The 25,531-nt window shown below is 37.6% G+C and overlaps 1 protein-coding gene across 6 annotated transcripts in view; it reads right to left on the bottom strand.

Moving 5' to 3' along the window:
- Window positions 1-834: 834 nt before the first annotated feature.
- LOC131063956 (uncharacterized) overlaps window positions 835-25,531 on the bottom strand; it is a 176,597-nt gene continuing 151,900 nt past the window's right edge. For 5 of the 6 annotated variants that reach the window (XR_009111190.2, XR_009111188.2, XR_009111191.2 and 2 more), the window contains one exon: window positions 835-1,266. Coding sequence is in view for 1 of the 6 variants with exons in the window: in XM_057997960.2 (XP_057853943.1) it covers window positions 1,261-1,266 (6 nt within the window). In the remaining 5 variants the exon portion in view is untranslated. The remainder of the gene's footprint in view (window positions 1,267-25,531) is intronic. The other variant, XR_009111189.2, reaches the window with a different exon arrangement.

Here is a 25,531-nt window from a genome sequence, read left to right as displayed (position 1 = left end):
AATATCACTTTAAGCACTCCAATGAATATGCATAAACAAAGAACTTATAAACATGCAAACTAGAAATAGGGGTTTGGAATTAAAAAGGATTTACCCATACCACAATAGTGACAAATTGTCGCCTTTATGTTGTTAATCAAAAGTGGTTGTATAGTGACACATTATCATAATAGAACATAACAAACTATATAATGAATCAAGTAACTAATCAAAAGTGGTTGTATCGAGAATTTCACTTGAGTCAATAAGCATATATAAGTATCCATCCAATTTGAAATCTTATCGTTTAAAAACTTTTTATATTAATTAATTTTTTTACCCTTTAAAAAAAACATAATCTTAATTAAAAATGTTCCAAATTTTGACCAAAATAAATTAAATCTGCCAATTTAAGCTAACAAAATTCTTAAAAAATATAACAACAATTTGTGTGATTAACTAAGTAAACATAAGATGATAATAATAGAAATAAAATAATTCAATACTATTTTCTGGAATAATCCTTTTATACACCCTCATGACCTTAAAATGAAAATTAATTTGCTCAAGCATTTGTTCCACATGTTGCAAAGAATATGATGTTAAAAACAAACTTTTTAGCATGTGGTAAAAAGTTCAATACTTTTCTATGGCATTAATTTGAACATTATACGTTTCTGCTTTATAAATCCTCATAATCTCAAAATTAAACTTAAATTAATTTGCTCAAGCATGTATTTAGCATGTGGCATATAATATGATGTTAAAAACAAAGCTTTTTTAAGATGGAAGAAATTCAATACTATTCTATGGCATAAATTCGAACTTTATGCATTTATGCTTTATACACCCTCATGGCCTTCAGATGAAATTTGAATTAATTTGCTCAAACATGTGTTCCACAAGTTGCAAAGAATATAATGTCAAAATTACAAACCTCTTTAGCATGTGGTCAAAATATCTTCAAGTATCCATCAATCAACGTGATTTATAAAAATAATAATCACCATCTCCTCACATAAAACTATCAAGTCTTACTCATCTATTCTTGAATTGGAAATAATGCCTTACAATATAAAGCCTGAATGCAAGGATATCGTCCTCAGGAATCTGATCTGATCCGTGCATACTTTCAACCTCATTTGAAGAGTAAATTCAATTGACTCTTGCAACCAATACTCGAATATACTATTGGGAAGTATTTGATTGGACATCCAATCTCGATTTCTCAGAACAAGCTTTTATGCTTGCTCAGATTAGACATTTTTGTTCCCTGCCAATTCATAACTGCAAATAAGAAGACAATGGTAGTATGTTATCTTTCACGAACAAAGCTAGTTTAATAATACAATTTCATCCAAGAGTCAGTTTAGTAGAACAATCCCATCCAAAACTATTGACTAAAGAAGTTGCCAATACTTGAAGGGCCAAACAATTCTCAGCAGTCATTCAATCTAGCTCAAAATCCTCCTGAATAATAGAAATGAGAAGGAAAAGTCAACGCAAAGTTTGTGAAGCATTGTGTGGATAGAGTGAAAAGTTAGTACATATTAACATGACCACACTCATTGATAGATGTTACGGGAACAGGTGAAGAAGGCAGCAGACAATTAATAATACAAAAGTCTCGAATGTTGTGGAGGGGAAATAAGAGTCGAAATGTTTATACAACAGTTCATATAAATTACTACAAAAACAAGAATTTGTCATCAAATTCATGATTATATTTAACAAGTGACCAGGTATAAAAAGGAGGTCTTCAAGGTATCCAACTACATAGGGAGTCATAAGGAGATATTTCACAATTTATGGGTATTTTTAACTATCAATAGCCATCATATCTAACAGATACATCCGATTCTTTAGTAACTTTAAGAAAGCTCTTCCATTAAAGATGGGCATCAAATTCACAAAGTTTACCACATTCCATCCTCAGATTTACGAACAAACTAAAGCAGTGAATAGGAAACTTTTAAACCAACTCAGGGTGTATGATACCACCGTCACACTTTGGATGAAAGTTTCCTTTCATACAACTCAACTTTGACAGAGCCCATACCAGTTCTACAGAACATAGCCCTTTTCAAGTGTGTCTGGGTTTGCAGAAAAAAGTGTTTGGGCTTCCAACCTTTGGCACCCATATATTAGCTCATCCAGTGTTGCCAATAGCAAAGACTTTTTCAGCCGAGAAAGAAGTTGACAAAGCAGCAAATGCAAACAATCTTGCAAAAGACCAATGCCAATTATAAGTAGTGTCAAGAACAATATTAGAAGCCGTGAAGGTTGGGATCAAATATGGCTTCACTTAATGAATAATCAGCTCACAACATCTTACAACAAGATCGAAACTCTTCCATATGGCCCATACACCATCACTAAGAAAGATGTAGATAACTGCTTTGATCTAAATATTGTTAGGATTAAGGTGTCATCTACCTTGCAATCCTAATGCATATTTTACGTGTCAACAACACTCTTGGAAGATGTCCATGGATGCATTCATAAAATAGCTGGAGCATAACGATGGCGGTTATGGTTGACTTTGAGGTTATTTAAGATACTTTCCTATTCCTAAGTGCTGGAGGAAGAAGTAGAGAATCTTGTTATGATAGACAGAGCCCACATCAGTTAGTAGACTCCAATATAGGGAGCTAGACTTGAGGATGTATTCCGTTGGGGCATTATTGGTCAAAGATGCCTTTGCAGTTATGTTTTCTATTTGGAGGCTCATTGATTGAGCCCATTGGATGTCCATCTGAAGTCATTTGATATATTTACTATTCTTGGAAGATGCTCTCCAAGGTGGACATTGTAATGTCCCGGGCTGGTGATTTATGAAATAGGGACGATAATATGATTGTAGACTCTGATGTCCTCTGTAGATAATATGAATTATCAAAATGTATTGATATTAATGAAATTGCTGATATATAATTATTGATATGCACAAGTATCTGATAACTGTAATATATAGATTCCACGCTGTCTCAGAGATAAATATGTGTGAACAACAAGGGAAACTCAGTGTTTGTGTATGATGAATAGGTTATTTATGCAGATGGAAGTCTGCTTTCTCTGTATGATTAGCAGATGTCGGGTATACTTGCTCTCCCTGAGATGAAAAGATGTGAAGTGCTCCTCCTTGAATGCTGTTGTGTCTGATTTACTGGTGAAGTACGCAGGTGTGAGGATTAATATTCCCTTACAGTGATACATAGCTGTTACTGTTATAAGTATCGCTCCTTATGCAATTGATTAGTGCCCAGGGGTTATCGCTGTAGTTCTGCAAATTACAGTATAAGCCTAAGGAAATAAGATATTTTTTGGTCCTTCCAAAGTGAGATCGAGAGACTCCTTATATCTTTCGAATGGGTGATAAGTTATGTCCAAAAAGGCATGTCTCATGCCTATTCATAATTGTCTTCCTTCCTTTATGCTAATTACACCCTTTCATGACAAATGATGATCGTCGACTTCATATATATCAATCGCTGTTTGACATTTAATCTTTATTATCATGTCTCTTCATAACAGGTAACAATTAGATGATAGTCAACATCGGTTTGAATGATTGCTGCCACCTTAATCATTGATAACTAATTATCTTCTTCTTAAGTCGATAATAGATATTGCTTAACAATGCCGATCTCTGTTGCTAAGGTGTATGATCGATATTATCGATGATGACTAATCCTGTGATTAGCTAACTCTTCCTTATTCCAGTTGCTACCTTCTCCCTTAATTGATGCTTGCCAAGATTACTTTCGACCCTCTTATTGTCTTTCAGTCTTGAATGGGGACATGACAGACAATGAGTTTTTGCATGATACCATGCTTTTGGTAAAAGCATTTGTTGTTTTGGTTTCTTTCCTTGCTTACATATTAAACATATAGGATGGTAGTTTCATATCATTGTTTATAGGGGTATAAATGCTGCCTGAGTGCGAAGTGTTAGTGAGTTGATATTGTATCATCTATGCTGAAGATTAATACAAATATGTCCTATCTCTCTAGTGGAGTTCTTTTCCAAAAGAGTTTCTCCAAATAAATCTTCTGTCTATATGAGTTGCTGTTTTTTACTGATACTGCTGATTTATGCATCTACATAATATTCTTCAAGGGTAATCCTACATAGAGAAACATATTTCAGATTTGCATGCACCTTGAAGTAGATTTTATTGCAGCGGTTTTACCATGTTTCTCAACAAATCTTCCCTCTTACCTTGGTTGACATCCAGTTTTCAAAGCAGAATTTTTGCAAACTTAGATTCCACCTTTGTTGAATATACCAGATGCAACCAACTTTAGCCAAAGAGATAATTCATGATTACAATAGGAAAAAAGAAACAGACCAGGTTATAAATGCATGAGTCTGACATAGAACTTGAAACAGGTAATCTCGCTCTGTAAGGTCTTCAAATGTTGTATACATCACCCAGGGAAATGGTACACTCAAGTACAAATTGTGTAGTGCTTTCCATGCTTTCTTAACTTAGAGAAATGGTATCTGTTTCTTTTCAAACAAAAGCAAATTATCTAGCAGGGTCTGGGAGTGTGATTGTGGTGTGCCAACCACCACCTATACTTAAATCAAAAACTAATGTTAAAGGGACAATCCACATTTTATAAAATGTAATTTTAAATTAAATGTGACATAGGAAAAGGAATAAAGATACCTTGTTTTGTATTGTGGCACAATTAATGTGGTAGTTAATGCAGTCAGTAGGGAAAAGCAGCTATAGATAACCATGAGGGAAATATATAGATTAATCTCTTTAATTGTAATGTTATGTTAATGCAAAGCATTGTGGAGTTGTATTAACATAATTTGTCGTGCTGTGCACTACTTGAGCCTTGTGTACTGTGTGCCTGTGCCATCTTATATTTCTGATTCAATTGTATGCATGTTTCTGATCTAGACTATCATCAAAAGCAGTTCGAAAATATTTAAAGGTAGGTAGATAATGATATACTTCACACTGCAGTTGTATCTGATCTGCTTTATGTTCTTCAATCCTTATTAAGGCACAATCTCCTGTTTAACTCATCATTTCCCAATCTGGAGACTAGCACAGCTCAAGTTTTATGAAAGAAATTTGATCACAGTACTTTTGAAATACAACCCTGTTCAACTGCCACCACTTGTCAACAACCCAAAATTCCAACTCTTTATTGGCCCTGCTGCCATTATCATTGCAATGTGATAGAAAAATGAATAAAAGGCTTCACATCTGAAAATTTGCAAACTCTTCGAAGCTGACCAGACCTTTAGATGACAGATTGACACACATATGCCAATTGCATTTCAAGGCACTCTTAATGACCAAGCACCCAAGTGGTTGGTGAAGCTCACAAGAAGTCAACCCAGATATGCAGGTGACTGCAGCCTCAAATCACTGTTCTGCACAGGATATGAGTGAAATGAAATCTTGGGCAGTGCCTTCGAGTAAAAATGCTAAAATGAAATTCTCGTGAAACTCTGCACAATTGGATTAGCAGTTTTATGCTCTTTAGTCTTTACAATTGCTTGGATTTTGCAGTCAAAGATCAATGGAAGATTGGCATTTTGTGCAAAGCTTTGACTAATAGCTTGTGTAACCTGGGGACACGTACCCATCCTAAAACAAGCCGTCCCTGAGTGGAAACATCTAGCGGACGCAGGGGCACCTCAGAAACGTCCCCAGCCATCCCCAATCTCGCAAGAAAAAAGGGGGGACATTTTAGGGATGTTTGGGAAACTCCCGGAAACATCCCCAGACAGCAAAGCATGAAAAAGTTTCTTTTTAAAAAAAGACCTCAAAAAATTTAAAAAATAAAGGGGTGAGCAAAAGATAAAAGAACAAAGTAACAGAAAGAAGAAGAGCAAAAATGAAGGAAAACCAAGTGAAAGGAGGAAAGGGGTGAGCAAAAGATAAAAGAAGCCCAGATCTCCCATCATTTGAGGTCAGTTCATTGTTTTTTGTTTGTTTTCACAAATTCTTTCGCATTTTTTTTGTTTTTGACAAAATTTCAAACACTTAGAGGTTTTTATTTGTTTTGTTTGTGTTCTATGATTTCATTTGCAGCATAATTTGCATTTCAATTCAAAAAAAAAACAATAAGCTCTAACAATGGTGAGGGTAATTGGGGTGAAGAGATTGAAATTGAACAAACATTTCATGGCAGTTCTTCGAGAAATGTGGGTGTTTCAGAAACACAAGGTGCATAAAATCCATTTAAATGTCCTCCTAAAACATTGGAAAAATATGCTAAGGGCCCCTTCAACCCAAAAAAACCACCTTTACAATATGCAACAGCCATAGACACCAAGAAAAAAAAATAGGGGGGAGTAGAGTATGGATGTGTCACATTTGCGAGGAATATAGGGGCAGCTACATGAGTTTACTCCCATCTTGTAGGCATAACTTCTCAAGGGGTAAAAATATGCAAAACCATCACATTGGTTGAGAAGACCGAGGTGACTAGGTTACACATGGAGGGTGAAGCCAAAAGAATAGGAATGTTAATGGAGTCTTTGCAGCCATTATCTAATCCTAGTCCCAGTGCTAGTGCTAGTGCTAGTGCTAGTGCTACTCAATACACACATATTAAGCCTGAGAGTCATAGAGGAAAGAAAAGGTCCATTGGTGTTGCAGGCATGTTTAATATGCAATTACAAGATGTAGCTGATACTTCTATTGCCAAATTTTTCTATGCTAATGCCATAACATTTCATGTGGTATGGTCTCCATATTTTAAACAAATGTTCAAAGATGCAATAGTAGTTGGTCCTTCATATGTTCCCCCTGGAGATCATAAGCTACACACCTCCCTCCTTGATAAGGAGTATTCCAAAGTGAGTAAAATGATGGAGGCGATGAGACAAGTTTGGATAAGAGATGGATGCTCGATCATTATCAATCAATTGGTGGACCAATATTAGACATCGGCCACTCATTAATGTTATTGTCACATGTTCAATAGGCTCTTATTTTCTTCGAGCCATTGATTGCTTGAGGAAGAGAAAGGATGCAAGCTTCCAATTTCAGATTTTAAAGGATGCCATAGAAAAGGTTGGACCCTGGTGCAAGAGCACCCACAAGTCTATCATACTTCCAGGAAGCAAAGTTTGAGTTTTTGTCTTGTTTAGGATTATTTGATGTAAATAAGGTCATTTTTTACCATTAGTGATCAAATAGGACCATTCTTGAAGTTTTTGGGTCATTTGGTGAAAAGATGTAAAAGTTGCTACTTTGTTGTCAAAATTGCATGGCAACTTTTTTACATTGTCATGACAACTTTTCAAAAGTTGTTAAAGAGTTGGTTTGGGGCGGTTGGAAGTTCAAAACTGATTGTAATACGATAAAAATGCCTTGTAACCACGACCAAAAGGGTTGTTGAAGGTTGGAGAAGATTGAATGAAAGATATGCATCATTTTCACCTAAGTCACCAGGTTCGGCTGAATTTCATCCTTGAAGTTCGAAATTCGTCGAACTTCAAAAAAAAAAAAATAATTCGTTGAAATTCGCCTAACTTCAAAAAAAAAATATATATATATATAAAAATTTGGCCTTCTTCTTCTGTTAATATTTTTTAAACACATCTTCTTTTCTTTGGTTAAAACCCATTAACCCGTTCTGTCTTCAGGATATTTATGTCTGTTAGAACCCTCAATTAGGATGAGAAAAAAATGCTGAAGATGATAATTGATTACCCAATCAGTGAGGTATTCCAGTATTTGGTGATTCTATTATTCTCATAAGATGAGATAAAGATGTTACTTACAATAAACCTTATTAGCAATTCATATGGAACCATCCCCCATATGAAAGATTGGTTGTTTTATAGAATATATCTGGCATATTTATACATATGGCGAACTTAATTCAAATTTTATACATTTCGAAATTTTCCCTCATCGAACTTCATTCGAATTTCAAAGTTGTCGAACTTCGAATTCGAATTCGAACCTGGTGACTTAGATTTTCACTACTTTTTCTTGTAATTTTTTGAAATCTAACTGTAATTTTCATTGTACGGACTGGTAAAGATAGATATTAGCCTGAAAACAATTGTAAAAGTGGGAGAATGTTTTTATCTTTCAAATCCTTTTGGTTTGACTAATTTTCATTATGTTTTGTGAAAGTTATGATCATTTTAGTGACTGCTACTTCCAGATTTTCCTGTAACAGTCCTGTTGCAGCATGTGGTACGAATTTTATATTCCATACCTTGATCTCAGACCAATTGGGATTGAAAGATATGTGAATTTACTTTCTAATGCACTTGGTCTCATCAATTCTTGTTGAGTTTTGAGAGAGATATTGCATTTTTGGTGAAAACAGTCCCAAACCCTGCCTAGGGTTTCTAGAAAAACAAAAAAACCCATATCTCCCATTTGGTATGGTGAAAATTGCCATTTTTTTGTGGAGAGGTCTGTTTTGACCTAAGTTGCAGATTCGGCAGGTTTTCCCTAATATTTCTGGGTACAATACATACTGGATACAACCAAAAAACCTCGTGGATTCGTACAGGGTTCAGATTTTATCATCTTGAACCGTTTCCAACGAATTTCCTTCGAATCCCGACGAATCCAACATCTTGAACGGAGGTTTCCAAAACGAATTTGACTGACTGAAATTTTAGAAATGTTTTTTCCTAGTTTTTTCAGTGGCAAAAAAAAAGCTTCTATTTTATCGAGGATTTGCGTAATAAAAATGGCGAAATGTGGACAGTCAAGAGTAAAAAAAAAAGAGCAGAACACAACGGAGCACTCAGAAGGAGCAAGTAAAAACGAGAGCAAGTTCGAGGGCGGTTGCAGAAGAAAAAATCCCACGATTTCACCGGCAAGTTCGTAGAAGGATCCATCCATCTACAGCTCGCACGCGGAAACCATCGCGGGGTATTTTCAGAAGCCATCGCTGGGTATTTTCTGAAGCTATCACCGGGTATTTTTATTTCCATGATGATGAAGAACATTAATCGAACTTATAATAATTTTATAATTAATAGTTTTTCCTTTATATTTTCCAGATATTAAAATTTAATATTATTTTTTTTACATTGTTTATTAAATTTAATAATATAGTTATTATTATATAATGTATATATAATTGGTTTTTAACTTTTTTATTTTATAATTATTAAAATGTTATTATTATTAATATAATATTTGTAAATTGTTATTAGCATTTAATCATTTATCTGTATGATTTACATTTGTAATTTTAACTATACCTTATATTAATTTAATAATATTTAAAATAAATAGTAATATAGTATAATTATAATTTATAACTATAAATTTATTTATGTTATTGAAAATATAATTATAAATTTATATTTATAATTATTATAATTATTTTCTAAAAATAAATCAAATATTTAACTCTTATTTATATTGTTTAATGTTTTTTGAATTTGTTAATAGTGTAATGGCAACCAATGTTAGTTCTCCGACCTTCAAAACCGATCCAAACTCACCTTTATGCAAATATGTACAAATGATAAAGCAAGGAAAAGGGGGTGGAACATTTGTTTGGATATGCAATTTTTGTAATGTGAGGTACAAAAGCTCATATAGTCATGTGAAAGCCTATTTATGTGCAAATCCCTAACAAGGTATCAAAGCATGTCCAGGAAAGGATAATAATGGATTACCACCTCTACAAATAGCAGGATTCATTAGAGAGCAAGAGGAAGCAGATGCAAGAGTTTCTCGTGGCGCAAACCATCCTTTGAGGAAAGGAAGGGGATCAAGTAGCCTCCTCCATCTCATGAAAGACAAACAGAAAACACTGGGAGGGGGAGGGGGAGGGCGACAGAACGGGGGGTGAATCAATGTTTTAACATGATTAACAATATATATATCAAGGATTTAAAGCTAGAAACTAGATAAACAGAGACACAAAGTTTATCACTTGGAAAACCCAACAAGGTAAAAAACCATGGTATTAACTAATCAAATATGGGCACCGAGCCAAAATTACAAAGAGCTCCAACTCTAGCTGAGCACCAACTCAAAACTCTAGAGGCTTCAATCCCAAACAAATGTCCTTTCAGAATTTGAAAGATTCAGAGTCTAAAGCTCTCTGTTTTATACAGCAGTGTATAAAACTCTCACTATTCACAACACTCAGAATTTTAAGACTGAGGTTTACAAAAATTTCTGTCTATAATCAAATTTCATCTATTCAGACCCCCAACTTTGTCCCCTTTTGATGAGCAACATAGTAACAGTATAAACAGCACAGGCTTCTATTTATCCATCTTTTATTAACTTTAGGCCAAACCTTTCTGAAAGTAAACACCACTCAGAGCATGTGACACTGAAATTTTAGTGTCTTTCAACAAAACAATTGATTCTTCAGAGCTATTTCAACCTACAGAGACTAGTCGTAAAAATGTTTTTAAAGACGTCACCTCTATATGCTTTCACCAAGCATTAACACCATCTCAATATCCTATTTTCTCCAAAACTGCTTTTCCTCAACATATTCAAAAAACGATGACCAAGTTTTAACAACAGCTACCCACACAGAAATCGTTCGGCAGTTTTCTTTTTCAAGCTCAACTCGTCGAAGAGCGGTTACCACTGACTACTCCAAAAATGAAAAAAATAACGCCAGCTAAGGCTGCCAACATACAGGTACACGTAGCAAGGGGGGATACGATTCACCCAAAAATATAAAACCGAACACTTTAAGAATCGAACTCCCATAATTTTAAAAAAATCAGCGGTTTACTTTTGATCCCTTTTACGAGTCACTACATGCCAAAAGGAGCCCGAAAATTTTTAAAAACTTCTGAGGCGAAACAATCAATCATGCCACCCGAGATATTCGACCTGCACTCAATTAAAAAGGAAAGGCGGATTATTTATCATACAATTGCCAAGATCAGAGTGGCGTTACAAATTTTGGTGAGGAGCGAATCAGAGATATAATACATTGCACCAAACTTTCAAAACGTATTCACTTGTTATACCCACAAAAACCGAACTCCACACACTGCTGGGAAAACACAGAAGTTACAAAGCTGACAATAATGAAGAGAACAATTATCGACTTCCAGAAATCTATGTAGCAAAAAAAAACGCCCCACTTACATACCAGACCCACTTGAAACATATCCAGAAAAGACGTTACCTGTACAGTCCTGACACGACATGTATTACGCAATTGGAAGAGACTAATATCACGCATCTGGAGCCTCAGCATAGTACAAACTTCTACTTTCATCAGAAGAGAGAAGCTTACACACACAACACCTGTCAACTCCGAAACTGAAATCGAAATTCAACTCTGAAACTCATACCAGTGTATACATGGCGACTACTAAACTGAAACCAACAAGCTTATAACATGACATCAATGACAAAACAAAACCAACATCTCATAATAACTTTCCAAATGTCGTAGTAGAGAGCCACACATTTTTGGGTAGAATTGAAGAAGAAGAACCTATTAGTGTGAAGAGAAGCCAAGGGCCATTAGAAAGAGCATTTAAGAATGAAGCCAGAGAGATTGCAGACCAAACTGTTGCAAGATGTTTAAATGCAAATGGTTTGTCATTTAATGTTGTACGATCACCATATTGGCAGGATATGCTAAGAAAAGTAAATGAGGCTCCACAAGGGTACACGGGGCCAAGTTATGAAAAGGTGTGTAGCACCTTACTAGCTAAGGAGGTAAAAAGCATAGACAATGCATTGGCTCCCATTAGAAATTCATGGAAACAAACAGTGGTGTCTATTATTGCTGATGGATGGAAGGATGTCAAAAATCGGCCATTAATTAATGTTATTGCAGTGTGCTCAAAAGGGGCAATGTTTCTGAAAGTTGTCGATTGTGAAGGACAGGTGAAGGATGCACAATTTATTGCTGGCATTCTGATACAATGCATTCAAGATATGGGTCATCAAAATGTTGTCCAAGTAATAATGGGCAATGCAAAGAATTGCAGAGCGCAGGCAGGTTGATTGAAACACGGTTTGAACATATATTTTGGACACCTTGTGTTGTGCATTCTCTCAACCTTATGCTACAGAAGTTGGGTAGAAAAATAAATTGGATCAAAGAAATCTATGCTGAGGCTGAAGAGATCCAAATGTTTATTACAAACCATCACATGGCACAGGCCATTTTTAGGTCATTTTCACAATTGGAGTTGCTAAAGGTAATTGAAGCATTTCAATTTTTAAATTCTACATTTCACTTTACTAATTATAAATTTAGTTTTTAAATTTGAGCATGTCTTTTTATTTTTACTTCAATTATTTATTTTTGAATAGGTTGCTGAGACCCGATTCGCATCCAACACAATTGTCTTGAGGCGACTTGTGAAGGTGCGAGAGTCACTTGCTAGCATGGTTATTAGTCAAAGTTGGTCCCTATGGCGGCCATCCAGTACTGAAATGGCATCAAATGTAAAGCAGATGATCCTAGATGACACTTGGTGGGAGCGAGTGGAATATCTTCTTAGTTTCACTAAACCCATCATGAGTATGATCCGTTATATCGACATAAAAAATCCATGTTTGGGAGAGGTATACAATGGCATTGATTCAATGATTGAGAAAATGACCACCCCACTTCATCTTCTTGCATTTGCATTGACTCCCAAATTTTATAGTGATGAAATTCTTGCTATGTCGTCAAGGGTGCCACCATACAAAGATCCAGAAGTTAGTGATGGGTGTAGGAAAGCACTTACAAAACTCTTCCCCAGTCGCGAAATGGAAGATTTAATTACGAGTTTGCTGATTTTGTAGCCTCCAATGGTCAAAGTGCTTCTGCTCTTTGTGACAAGTGTAAAAAGGATGCTCATGCTTGGTGGTATCTCAATGGCCATACATCACCACACCTCCAAACTCTTGCGATCAAACTTTTATCACAAGTTCGTTCTTTTGTTTTTATAGTAATATCTGAATTCATATTGTTTACTATTTTAAAAAGAATAAAATTATTAACTTCAAATTTAATGTTTGATCTACAATTTTATAATTTTACTCACTTTGTTTCAATAGGTTGCCAGTTCCTGTTCATCTGAGGGAAATTGGAGTACATACTCCTTTATCCACTCAGTGAAACGCAATCGATTGGCAGCAAGTAAGGCAGAAGAGCTGCTTTATGTGCATTCCAACTTGCGCCTTCATACTCACACAAAAGGAGTACAAGGGGGCATAAAGTTGTGGGATGTAGATCCAGAGCGAACTGATTTAGATTTTTCAGCTACCACAGAATCTTTACTTGTAGAGTCGGATAGCCATCGTCCTTCTAGTGCGAGTGGCAGTGGGGTTGCATGTGGTTCTACTCATCTACCTACATCATCTAATGTCAGTGATGATGTTGATGTTGATGTTGATCTTCCTGAGGATCCATATGATGCATAATTACTGATTGTGTTATTTTAATTTTGAACCAATGAACAACGAATTTATTATGTCCATCATAACATTCAAGCTTTGACAAATTGATTTCAAATTAGTATTATTGTAATTCAAATTTGTAATATTTATGGTAGTTCTAAGTTTTGCTTGGCATGCATGATATGTGGTATTCTAAAAAAATACCGTACCCCCGTACCCACGTACCCATACCCATACCGGCAACTTAGCTGAACATATTATTCCTTTCAAAACATGAAGTGTCTAGATGCACCTAAATTAAAGAAACAACCACTTTTAACACTGTTTGAAAGAGCCATCTACGCAAAATCCTCAAAATGGTCTTCCTTAATGGTAGCCACCACATTAGTTGCATTCTGTGGTTGTGCGACAGATCTTACTGTCTTTTACTACTATCATTCTTAAAATCCCCAAATATTTGGAAATAGAAGCATTGTGCCTTTCTTCATGCTTGTGAAATGGGAGAAGATTTTGATGTCATTAAACGTTTTCTAATAGTTGTTTGGTGTGATACATGGAATGCTTTTCAATAACAAATATTTGGTAAGAGTGCAAATTTTTGGGATAACTCATGGAATGGTTTTCAATAAAAATTATTTATAAAAACTTCAGAAACTAGGCGTGCTTTTCCTTACTGTAGTTCTTTTAATTGTACAAAGTTTGTGAAAGGTGTGCCTTCTTTTACTTCTATGTTGAGGTGTATCTTATTTAAATTTTGTGGTTTAAACAAAATCAGAAACTTTTGAAAACATGCAGCCAACAGAGGCATGATTTTCCTGTCCCTGATGCACCTTAGAACAAATACAAAACTTAAAAAAATGTGCGCCTACTTTGTCATTTTGATTTTAGGTGCATCTTTTGAAACTTTCCATTCCTTTTCTGTTAATTAGACTTTGCATCATTCACCTTTTATTTATTTATTCTGACTTGGACAATACTGTATTTAAATTTTAGACATGGTCACCTTTAAACTCTCTTATATTTAAATTTATATTTTTTAATATATCAAATATTAAATGAGAAAAATCAATAATAAATTATTAATTAAAATTAAAATTATTGACAATAATTTTAATTTTTAACTATTGATAAATATCTAACAATAAATTATCAATTAAAAATTAATAACCAAAATTAAAATTCATGGACAAGCCACAAGTTTTTGATGATGTGAAATTCTAGACTTTGACACAAATGACCGATAACAGATGACAAAGGATTCCATGTAACACAATGAATTCAGATTGGGTACAACATAGCCCTTTCCATTATAACAGGAAAATAGATACAAACATGTCAGCAGAGAGAGAAGACCAGGCCCTACTTGCCTCAATGACTTCTTGGGATCTCTCCAACTGTTCAAGAGGGAATAGGCTCCCATTTACACTCATCATATAATCATATGTTTCCAAATTGTTCCTGCTCAGACCGTCCCTCAAAGCAACAATGGTGTCAACCATATCCTTGTTTTTTATTGTCTCCTCAATTCTAAATGCATCTACTACCAATCCTTGAAGCGAGTTGGGTCAGAGCTTCCTAAGCGCCTTCACAGTCAGTTCCCTCAAGTGTGGAACAACAATGTTGTTGATTGCCTTCTCTGTTATATATCATGATCCCCCATAGTTCTCACGATGTTGTACACATAGCACTCAAGAAGAACAACATTATTGGAGTGGTATCCCTCAAGCAACTTGTCCCCAATAATCTTTTAAATGACATCCTCCACCACATCACCCTCTATCACAAACACTTCTTTTAACTCCTCCAAAACCGACTCCTGATCACAACTGCACTTGCATTTGGGGATGGCAACTTGGCAGACCTGCTCCATACCAGTTTCCTAGTTGTTTGCTGGTACAACTGATAAATTAAATACAGAGAATAATAATTTACATGACCATGCATACTAGACACGAAAGTAAAATATATCTTTATTCGCACATGCAATTATTACAGAGAAGAAGGCCAGAGATGGTTGGCCAAGGATTACAACAGATCCGACTATATCATCCTACCTTCCTTGGCGGTACACAATATATTTAAAGAACCCGACGGTTGCTGAAAGGTACACAACCGTCAACCAATCAACACCTAACTACCCGAGAGTGACAACCCACTTAATACAATAAATTAATACATTGTTGGATAACAAATATTATCAAATATAACCATAGGCATTTTATGCCGACTACATCATCCCCCACAAAAGAAAAAGTCGTCTTCCAGACGACAAGTAAACATCAAGTAATATCTGGAAAGACTAATGACAAGAGTGTAGGCCAAGACTTGTACGAGACAACCCCAACATGGAATATACCTGCCAAATCAAAAGAGGGTTTGGGGGCAACGACCCCAACGGGATCAAGGGGCAACGCCCCTTGCGGGGGTTTGGGGGCAGCATCTCCAGCGGGGTCAAGGGGCAGCACCGCTTGCAGGGGTTTGGGGGCAGCATCCCCAGTGGGGTCAAGGTGCAACGCCTCTTGTAGGGTCGAGGGGCAACGCCCCTCGCGGGGTCCCAGGCAGGACACCAATTTTCAAAACTATATGGAATTCCATGGCACACACCAATTTTCTGATTTTTTAAGACACTAGAAGCAATATTGATGAAGTCAAAAAATCGAGATTTTGCAATGTTAACCCACAGCTCAAGTGGCATTTTCACGTATAGCTTGCAACTTTTACTCACTTGCCGCCTTGACATTTTCCTCACGTATGGTTTAGTGTTTCCGTACAGTAACTTTGAATTCAAGTGCAACTCCTCTTCTCCCATGTACGGCCTCAACACATGCATCCGCTTCTCCCGTTCGTACGGTATGTGAACTGGTTCCATGTATGGACATGAAAGTCCGTACAGCTTATTGTCTCCCGTTTCGTAAGACTTATTTATCTTTTCTCTGTATGACATCATCCCCACTTGCCCATACAGATGCCTTCAGCTATCACCATACGAGATCTCTTCAGCCACCAATTTTGTACGGATTCCTCCAAATTTACCTTCCAGCTTCGTACGGATTCCTGGCAATTCCATACGGATCTCTTTAAACTTCTCTACCAACTCCGTACAAACGGCTCCAAACTTCGTACGGATGTCTTCCCTGCCCGTATGGATTTGTTCACTGCTTGTACGGATGTCCTCTTTGCCCATACAAATTTCCTTTCTACCTGCCACCGTACAGATTTTTCCCGCCACAGTACGAATTTCTCCTGTCACCATACGGATTTTTCCTACCATAATACAGATTTCTCCTGTCGCCATACGGAATTCTTCTGTTTCCGTACGGAATATTTTCCCCTTGCTGCTGACTCCACCCATACGGATTCGTACGGCGCTATCCCTCTGTCAGACCAACTCTCTATGGATCCGTGCTACTCTTTCCCACATGGATTTTGTACAAACCTGCAATTCCGTACAATACCATACGATTGGTCCTCTCTAACTCGTGGCACAATTTTCTTTTCAGCTTTGCATAATTCGCTTTGAGTGGCCAGATAAGGGAATTTATAAAGTTCCTTTAACATTAGCTGGTACTTGCTTGCTTCTAATTTCATGTGGATATTTTTGCATTCTTCAAGGAATACCTTTGCTTCCGTACCAGCCCTTATGGTTTTCCTCAATCTCTACAATTTGATCTTCCGTGCAAGTCATTATGCTCCCCTCCTCCTTTTTGCCCATTTGTCAACTTCTTCCATGCTTTTTAACAATACACTTTCATACAATCTGACTCTATACGGATATGATTTCCTTTTGTGTAGGCTCCCTTGTTCATACAACCTCTATTCTTCTTTCGTGGGCTTTTTCATTCCACTCTCCACCTCTGTATTACCAAATGTATCATCAATAACTTTACATGCTTTCATCAATTTCTCTTCACCAAGAGTTGTGGCTTCAAGAAAATTGCATGTTGGTGAAAATACCTCATAGTCCTCCATTTGCCAATGGAATAGTCCATTCAAGGAACTCGTCTCATCTTCAGAGCAATCTTCCAGTTCGAGCACCCCTTCATCGTTGGGTTCCATGCCTTTCCTCTCTTCGTCCATACCAAACTCTCCACTCTTAGACATTGAGTTGGAGGATGCCAATTCTTCACTCATCGCCTGGTTCCTTAAGTCAATCACATATGCCCCTTACTCTTGATGGAGAGTGTGTTCTTCCTATTATGATTTTCCTTCGCCATGATCAACCAACCTCTTCCGAGGAGGGCATCATAGGCCTTTTTCTCCAATGGAATGACGATGAAGTCGAGGAAGAAATGTTGGGTGTCGATAACAATCTTTTGTGCCATAAGTATTCCCAAGGGTTTGATACCATGTTGGTCGGCACCTACAAGCTAGAATGTTGGTGGCCAAAGAGTTGGTTTGCCCAGACCCCACCATGTTTCTTCTGGCAATACATTTACTCCAGAGCCGTCGTCCACTATGGTATTGGTCAGCTTTCGTCCCATGATCTCCATTTCTACTATAGCTAGCTCCCGACCATTACTCACAACGAGTAGCATAGGGTCTGCGGTTGATGTGCTAGATGGTTTTGTCGCTGGTTGGTCCATGGTAGATGTGCCAGGTGATTTTGTCGTCGGCACGCTGCGTTCCTAGCCGATGATATCGTCGTGTTGACGTGTCTGAAATCACACCACTACGGTTCCATTCGGCCAATGCATAATAGAATACTAAGAATCCTATCCTCTCTTGAGATAAGGAAATCCCCAATGCTGTTTTTAATTGATCAATGGGGATTACCTGAATGTTTCGGTTGTCAAGTCTTGACTGCAGGATAACTTAGTGGTTTGATGTGTTTTGTTGGAAACACAAAGGGGACTTAAGGTTAGATGAACGACTTTTGAGTGAGTTCCCCAAAGTTTAACAGTCCTATATCAGTTGATTTCAGTTGGATTGATACTATCTCAGCTAGACTGTATGGTTTCTTCTTGGTAAAAAAAAGGAGAAAAAGGAAAGGGGAAAAGAGATAGAGAAAATCTGATTAATTAACTAAGATAACATGTTCAAAAAAATAGACAGAAACCTCCAAAAAAACCAGATTTAACATTATCAGCTATTAAAGCACAATGCTGTAAAAATCTAGTGCAATCTTCAAAGGGAACTAAATTTTCATGCTACTAAACATAAATGCAGAATTTTGACATTCATTCACTTGATGTTTAACAACTGAACTGAGCATATAAATGGGTTCAAACTAACCATGCAGGGGGAATGACAATCAGTCAGTCCTTAATGGTATGAACACCAAGGCTTCTATCAAATGCTTAACCTTAAAAATCTATCTGAAAACAAAATACATAACAGAATAATTAAATGGTGAAGAAGGAGACCATGCACTCACAAAGAAATGAAACGGCCTTAATTTCCATTAATCCTGCATAAATTTCACCAAAGCTTCAGCAACAATCTTAGACTTCTTACAAAAATAAGGGAAAACTAGTCCCTTTAAATAGAGTTTCAGAATTAGATGAATGGCCAAGATTTAAACAAAACAAGTGGCCCAGATTCATCTGTACAAAATAGTACCCATGCCCATAAATAGGAGGTAAATATCAACAACCACCCAAGGAGGAACAATAACTACCTAAAAAAAGCAATTAATAACTACAAACAGCAGCTCAAAAAGTGCACATGCACGGAGCTCAAAATTTACAACTGACTTGGTAGTTAAACATGCACTTTATGGCCAAAAAATGCCCTTTTAGATTTTAAGAGAAATATGCACTTTATGAAGGCACTTTTTCCTTTTCAGCTGCGGATCCTTTTTCTAGAAATTCATCCTCGGCACTCAAATAGTCCTTCCAGAGGTCTCGACCTGGCGCACGTTCTGCACGAACATACTCTTGAAACCTGATGCACAGTTGAAACAGCACCGTGAACTGAGGCATAGGAGGATGACGTATCTTATATTGCATGCCTTCCAAATGACGATCTACGTGCTTTAACCCATCCTTCCAGTCAGACCGATGAGCCTCAAAACAAAAAATGTCTGAATGCAACTTACTAGCAAAATCCAGGTCCTCTGTGGAGTAGGCGATCTTATCCATTCTCAATCTATCCTCCCAGTCTGGTTGCATTACGTCATCGGACAAACTATTTTTCCAACCCAAAACCATTGATCGGAGGATTGTCCCACCAAGGTCCCTCATGTCCTTTAAAATTTCCTCGCATTCCGCCTGCTCTTTATTAATGGTATCTTTTGTTTCGCTCTCCATGGTGATGGTCCACTACCATTCTTTAAAAGTGTTGATGTTATAGGGATCTAGGATGGCGGACAATGTAGGAATCTACGCATGGGTCCAGAAAAGAGCCCTCATGAGGGGAAGAGTTGTAGCAGCGACCTCATGAGCCCCGAGACATTCCTGCTTTACCTCGAATAATTTGACCAAAATGGTCTCTCGATGGTGGGCCATTTCTTTTACATCCTCAATGATCAATTCTCCCCTTTCTTTAATGTCTCGAATGCATTCCTTGATAGCCTTGGCGGTATCCCGTACTCCTTCAAACTCTGTTGTTGTCCTTTGTGCCAATGTTGATGGGGGAATATGGGATTCGGAGGCATTATGCAATGGTCTCAGCAAGTGATCAACGTACCCCTTGGCCTGCTCAGCACGAACTCGATACATGTTTCTCTCAGCAATCATCTCATCGAGTTGCCTGAGCATGTTTTGCACAAAGTCCTTGAACTCCTCCCTTTCCTGTTCTTTGGTGGCTTGTCCTATTGGGACGGTTGTAATGCTATAATCGGCCAGCGCAATTTTATCTGCTGGCTTATCGACAGGCGGGGTAGCGATATGGATGGTACGGTTCCTTTGCTCGTCCTTGGTTATGAGGGAGCAGATCTTAGGCTTTTTGTTCCCTTTGGACTTTGTTTCTCCTATGCGAGAGAAAATGTCCTCCAAGTCGATAGGTGGCTTGGTGGCTGCCTTTTGCTGTGCTCGAGCAACTAACCAGTCTTGAGGTATGGTCTGCCCGGATGCTATGGTCAAATTCCCACTCTGCTCTTTAATGCTTTCAGCTGGTTCATTGCATATCTGTAACTGATCTGTTATAGGAGGAGTGGAGTAAGTGTCCAGTCCTTTGCTTACAATTGAGTTCTCCCCTACCTCATTGAACAATTGTCTGGTATCCCCATGTGATGGTTGTTCCTCAGTTCTATCAGGCTCGTGAGTCTCATCCACTCTTTGTTCTCCTTCAACGGTGGTGTCATCTTTGCCGGTACTATGCAGTTGCAACTCGTGCTGACTCCCTTGGGTGAGTTCATGTCATAGAAATGGGACTCGCCCGGACTCGGCGAGTTTGAGTACGAGTCATGCCCGGCGAGTCCTAGGGACTCGGACTCGGACTCGTCCAAATCTGGTGAGTAAAATTGCCAGACTCGCCGAGTTGGCGAGTTTGGCTCAAACTCGGCGAGTCCCGAGCCCCAGACTCGGCCGGCGTGGGCCAAAAGTAAAACACAAAAAAAATTACTTTGAAATGTTTTTTTAATTCCGTTTTTTTTTGTTAATTATCTTCTATCCCTAAAAGTGACTTTCATTTCATTCACTTGCAAAAAAAGGAGTAAAGTGAGTTGGGAAGAAAAACAAGGGTGCATAGAAGAAAAACCAGCAAGGAGGAAGCTCAAGTTTTTTTCAATTTGTCACATTGGAGCTGCATTGTGTTTGGATTTGGTGCATCAAGAGTTGGATAGGAAGACTTTGCAGCTCATTTCAAGCTTGTTGTAAGAGGTAAGATTGTTTTTTTGAAGATTAGTTTGTTTCTTGTATGCAAAAATTCCATTTTCTATTCATTTATTTTGAAAGTTTTACATTTTCTTTCAAAATCTTTTGTATGTTTGTATGTAGTTGTAGTGTTGTACTATGTAGGGTTTGTAAATTTCTTTTTTTTAAAAGTAGGGTTTGACAGACCCTACTTTAGTTTTTTTTAATGTATGTAATATGTATTAATTTTATTTTGTATTTGTAATGTTTTATTGCAGCAAACTTCACTTTGTTATTTGCCTCAACTTCAAGTTTCACAAAACTATCCTAAAATGTCTACTTTAGCTTCCAGACCCCCCATTAGAAAGGACCCTGCTTGGAAATATCATGAGGATTTTCCAGGGCATGGAAAGGGGCAAACAAAATGTATGTTTTGCAAAACAATATTCCATGGAGGTATATATAGGCTGAAATACCATATTGTTGGTGTGCGTGGACATGATGCCGAACCATGCCTAAAAGCAGTCCTTGAGGCCATACGTGAATGTTATGTAATGGTTGAGGAAATTGAAAGGAAAAAGAAACAAAATGAGGATCGAGTGGCTATTGGGAGAGAGACAGTTTTAGGAAGAGGGACACAGTTAGGTTGTGTTGGAGGCCCTTCTTCCTTACCTCCATATCGTCCCACTCAGTTTGCTACTGCTGGTGCTTTCGCTTCTACTTCTGCTTCTATAAGTGGCAGTGCCACCGCCACTTCTCATGCTCCTAACACTAGTAGTTGTAGTGGGAGTGTTAGCATTGGACCTAGGATTCGTAAATCTAGGTTGGATTCCTTCTTTGTGCCTCGCACTACTCCTGGGTCCCAACCGTCGCTTGAGGGCATGGGTTGGAACAAGGAGGTCCATGATGCTGCTAAAATGGCAGTTGGTAGGTTTTGGAGCTACAACTGTATTCCATTCTTTGTAGCCAGGTGAATGTTTTACTAACTTTTATGTTTGATAACTTTGATTGTTTTAATTTTTATACTTAACTTATCTCATTGAGTTTCTTTGCGACAGGTCTCCTTATTGGCAAGAAATGGTTGATGCCATTACCATATGCGGGGCGGGGTTCAAAGCCCCTAGTGAAAGTGATTTGAGGGGACCCATTTTGTCTCAAATGGTGGATGATGTGAAGAAGGATTTAGATGAACAATGCTAGATATGGAGCACTAAAGGTTGCACCATCATGACTGATGGTTGGACGGATAGGAGAAATAGAACTCTCCTTAATTTTCCTGTTTCTTCCGTAGGTGATTGATTAATTTTAGTTTCATATAGTCTTTAATTTTTTATTTTTTATTTAATGGTTTATTGAATGATCATTGACTTAGCTTTATTTTTTTATTTCAGGGGGCACCATTTTCATCAAGTCCATTGATGCCTCTGCCCATTGCAAGAATGCCACCTACTTATGTGAGCAGATAGAGGAGGTGATTGAAGATGTGGGTGAGGAGAACGTGGTACAGGTGGTGACCGACAATGCAGTAAAATATGTTGCTGCGGGTAAACTTTTGATTACAAACTAATTTTGTTTGCAAATTAATTACTATCTTGTAGTTTGTACCTCCATTAATTACAATTTACAATGCAACAAATTATGTTGCTGTAGGTAGACTATTGATGGAGAGGCACCCATCTATAGTTTGGACTCCATGTGCTGCTCATTGCATTGACCTCATGTTGGAGGATATTGGAAAAATACCATGGGTCAAGAGATGTGTAGAAAGGGCAAGAAATGTCTGCAAATTTGTATATAATCATTCATGGGTGTTGGCTCTTATGAGACAATACACAGAGCAGAAGGAGTTAGCTCGTCCAGGAATCACAAAATTTGCCACAAACTTCCTCACATTGCAGTCCATGCTTAGGTCTAAGTCTACCTTGAGATGTATGATTGTTGGTGAGGAGTGGTCTTCCTCATCCTATGCTACCACCCCTACAGGGAAAGATATGGCAGACTGCATTTTTTATGAGCAAGGCTTTTGGGTCCCTTGTGATGAGATAAGCGAAGGTAATGTTTTTATTATTTCTACAATTTAACTTCATGTTTTATAACTTATTATATGTATTCTCTTATTTGCTCATTTTTCTAAATTACACAATATTTTCAATTTTGCAGTTTGTTAAGCCCTTAGTGGTTTTATTGCGAGTTGCGGATGGAGATAAGCCCGCAATGGGCTATATATATGAGGGCATGGATAGGGCGAAGGAGGCCATCAAATTCGTCTATGGAGGAGATGAGAGCAAGTATGGTCCCATTTGGGAGATCATTGATAGGAGATGGCATCATCAGCTTCATAGGCCCATCCATGCGGCAACCTATTATCTGAATCTGGCATTCTGTTTTATCCCTTCTTTCAAGGCTGATGTGGAGGTCCTTAATGGGCTATATGCAATCATGGAGAAGATGGGACCTACTGGTACTTCTCAGATACACCTTTTTCGAGAGCTACAGTTGTTCTCAGGTGCACAAGGGGAGACCTCTCGTCCTGTCGCCAAAGACGGTAGGACAGCTATGATGCCAGGTAAAAATAAATTTTAAGGCTTAATTTTAGTTTTATTCAATACTATATTGTAACTTGTTAAATGAGTTCATGAGTGAGACTGATTTTGTTTATTTTTCTCATTTCAAACTCAGATCATTGGTGGAGCTTTTTTGGCCCAGAGACACCAAATATTCAAAAGTTGGCCATTCACATCTTGAGCCAACCATGCAGCACATCAGGTTGTGAATGCAATTGGAGTATGTTTGAGCACATACACTCCAAGAGGCGCAATAGATTATCTGTGGAGAAGATGAATGATCCCGTCTTTGTTCACTACAACCTCTGCTTGAGAATGAGAAAGAATGCATTAATTGACATCTCTCCTATCATTCTAGATGAGGTTGATCTTGAAGCAGAGTGGGCCAATGAGAATCAGACAGCTCCTGGGACGCCTACAACTGTCTTTAGTGATGATGACATTGATTGGATCGACCAGGTAGATATAGAGGCTGAGGTTGTAGCCATGGCAGAGGAGGAGCAGAGAACATGAGTAGAGACAGGAAATATTGAGACTCAGAGTGACATAGCTGTTCCTGATGTTGGTGAGCATGACACAGTTGTTCCTGATGTTGGTGAGCATGGTATGGTGTCACGGGGAGCGACTATGGTTGTTGAATCATCCAGGACCTACTTTAAACCAGAGTTACCAGGGGACGTGTCCCCGACCTGAAAACCCTCGTCCCCGTCCCGGGGACGTTTCAAGGACTGCCATGGGACATTTCCCCCCGTCCCCAAATTGCCCTGTTTTTTGAAGGGACGTCCCCGAAACGGGGGGACGCCTGCCCTAGCTCTGGGGGACGTCCGTACGTCCCGGGGACGGCCAGACGTCCCCCATTCTAAGGCCCTTAAAAAATATTAAAAAATTTTAAAAGTTGTATTTTCAATTTTTTATTTAAATTTTCTAATATAGGCCCCTTATTAATTCAAATTGTTATTAAAAATAAAAAAATTAAAAGATAACATTAATTAAATTTTAAATTTATTAATTTAATTCATAGTTTTGACAATGAAACTATATGGCAACAGTATAGCCTTTGGGCATTTTGACACAGATTAGAAAATCGCCAAACTCGGCGAGTCAATAGAAAAATAACACCCAAACTTGGGCATTTTGACCCCACCTTGGGGGCGCTGCCCCCAAACCCCTGTTGAAAAATATGGGGGGAAACTGCGTCGATAGAAGTAGGGAAAATTTAACCTCCGAGTCTATTGATATGCATATTGACAATGTGAATGAATTGAAATTCTGATTTATGAATGCATAATTGCATATTGTCTATTGAGTATTAACAATGTTGTATGTTCAGAATTTACATTCTAAAATGTTTTCAACTTTTCATAGTATCATACACATGCTATATCCATGTTTTATTGTTTTCATATGAATATAATGTATGTATGCATGCTTTATCCATGTTTTCATATGAACATTTAGATTTTTGAAATTTTCCTATATATTTTAAATTTTTCCTATATTTTATATAGCCGTCCCCTTTGCCATCCCCCACCGTCCCCAAATTTGGCAGAAAAAATTGTCGTCCCGGAAACACGTCCCGCCGTCCTCTGTCGTCCCCGTCGCGGAAACTCGGGGTAACTTTGCTTTAAACGCCTTCGCAGGGGGCCAGGGCAAGAGGGTGCACGGCCCTCTGAGCCATAGGCTTGTACACTTGTAGTTGTATTTTGTATTTACTATTTACCTTTGGTATTTGTATGAAACATTTGATGATGATCATATGATGACATGGATTTTTTATTCCATGAGTTTTGTAATATTGTATACATTTGACAATATTTATATATCTATGTTTGTTATTTTCTTCAGCTACAATTTGCGTTTATGCTTATGTGATTGATGTATACTTGTGTATGTAATCAAATGAGCC

The sequence above is a fragment of the Cryptomeria japonica genome, chromosome 11 (assembly GCF_030272615.1).
Source record: "Cryptomeria japonica chromosome 11, Sugi_1.0, whole genome shotgun sequence".
NCBI classification, from domain to species: domain Eukaryota; kingdom Viridiplantae; phylum Streptophyta; class Pinopsida; order Cupressales; family Cupressaceae; genus Cryptomeria; species Cryptomeria japonica.
Note: the sequence above shows the minus strand (reverse complement) of the source record. Positions and strands in the feature narration are given on the sequence as shown.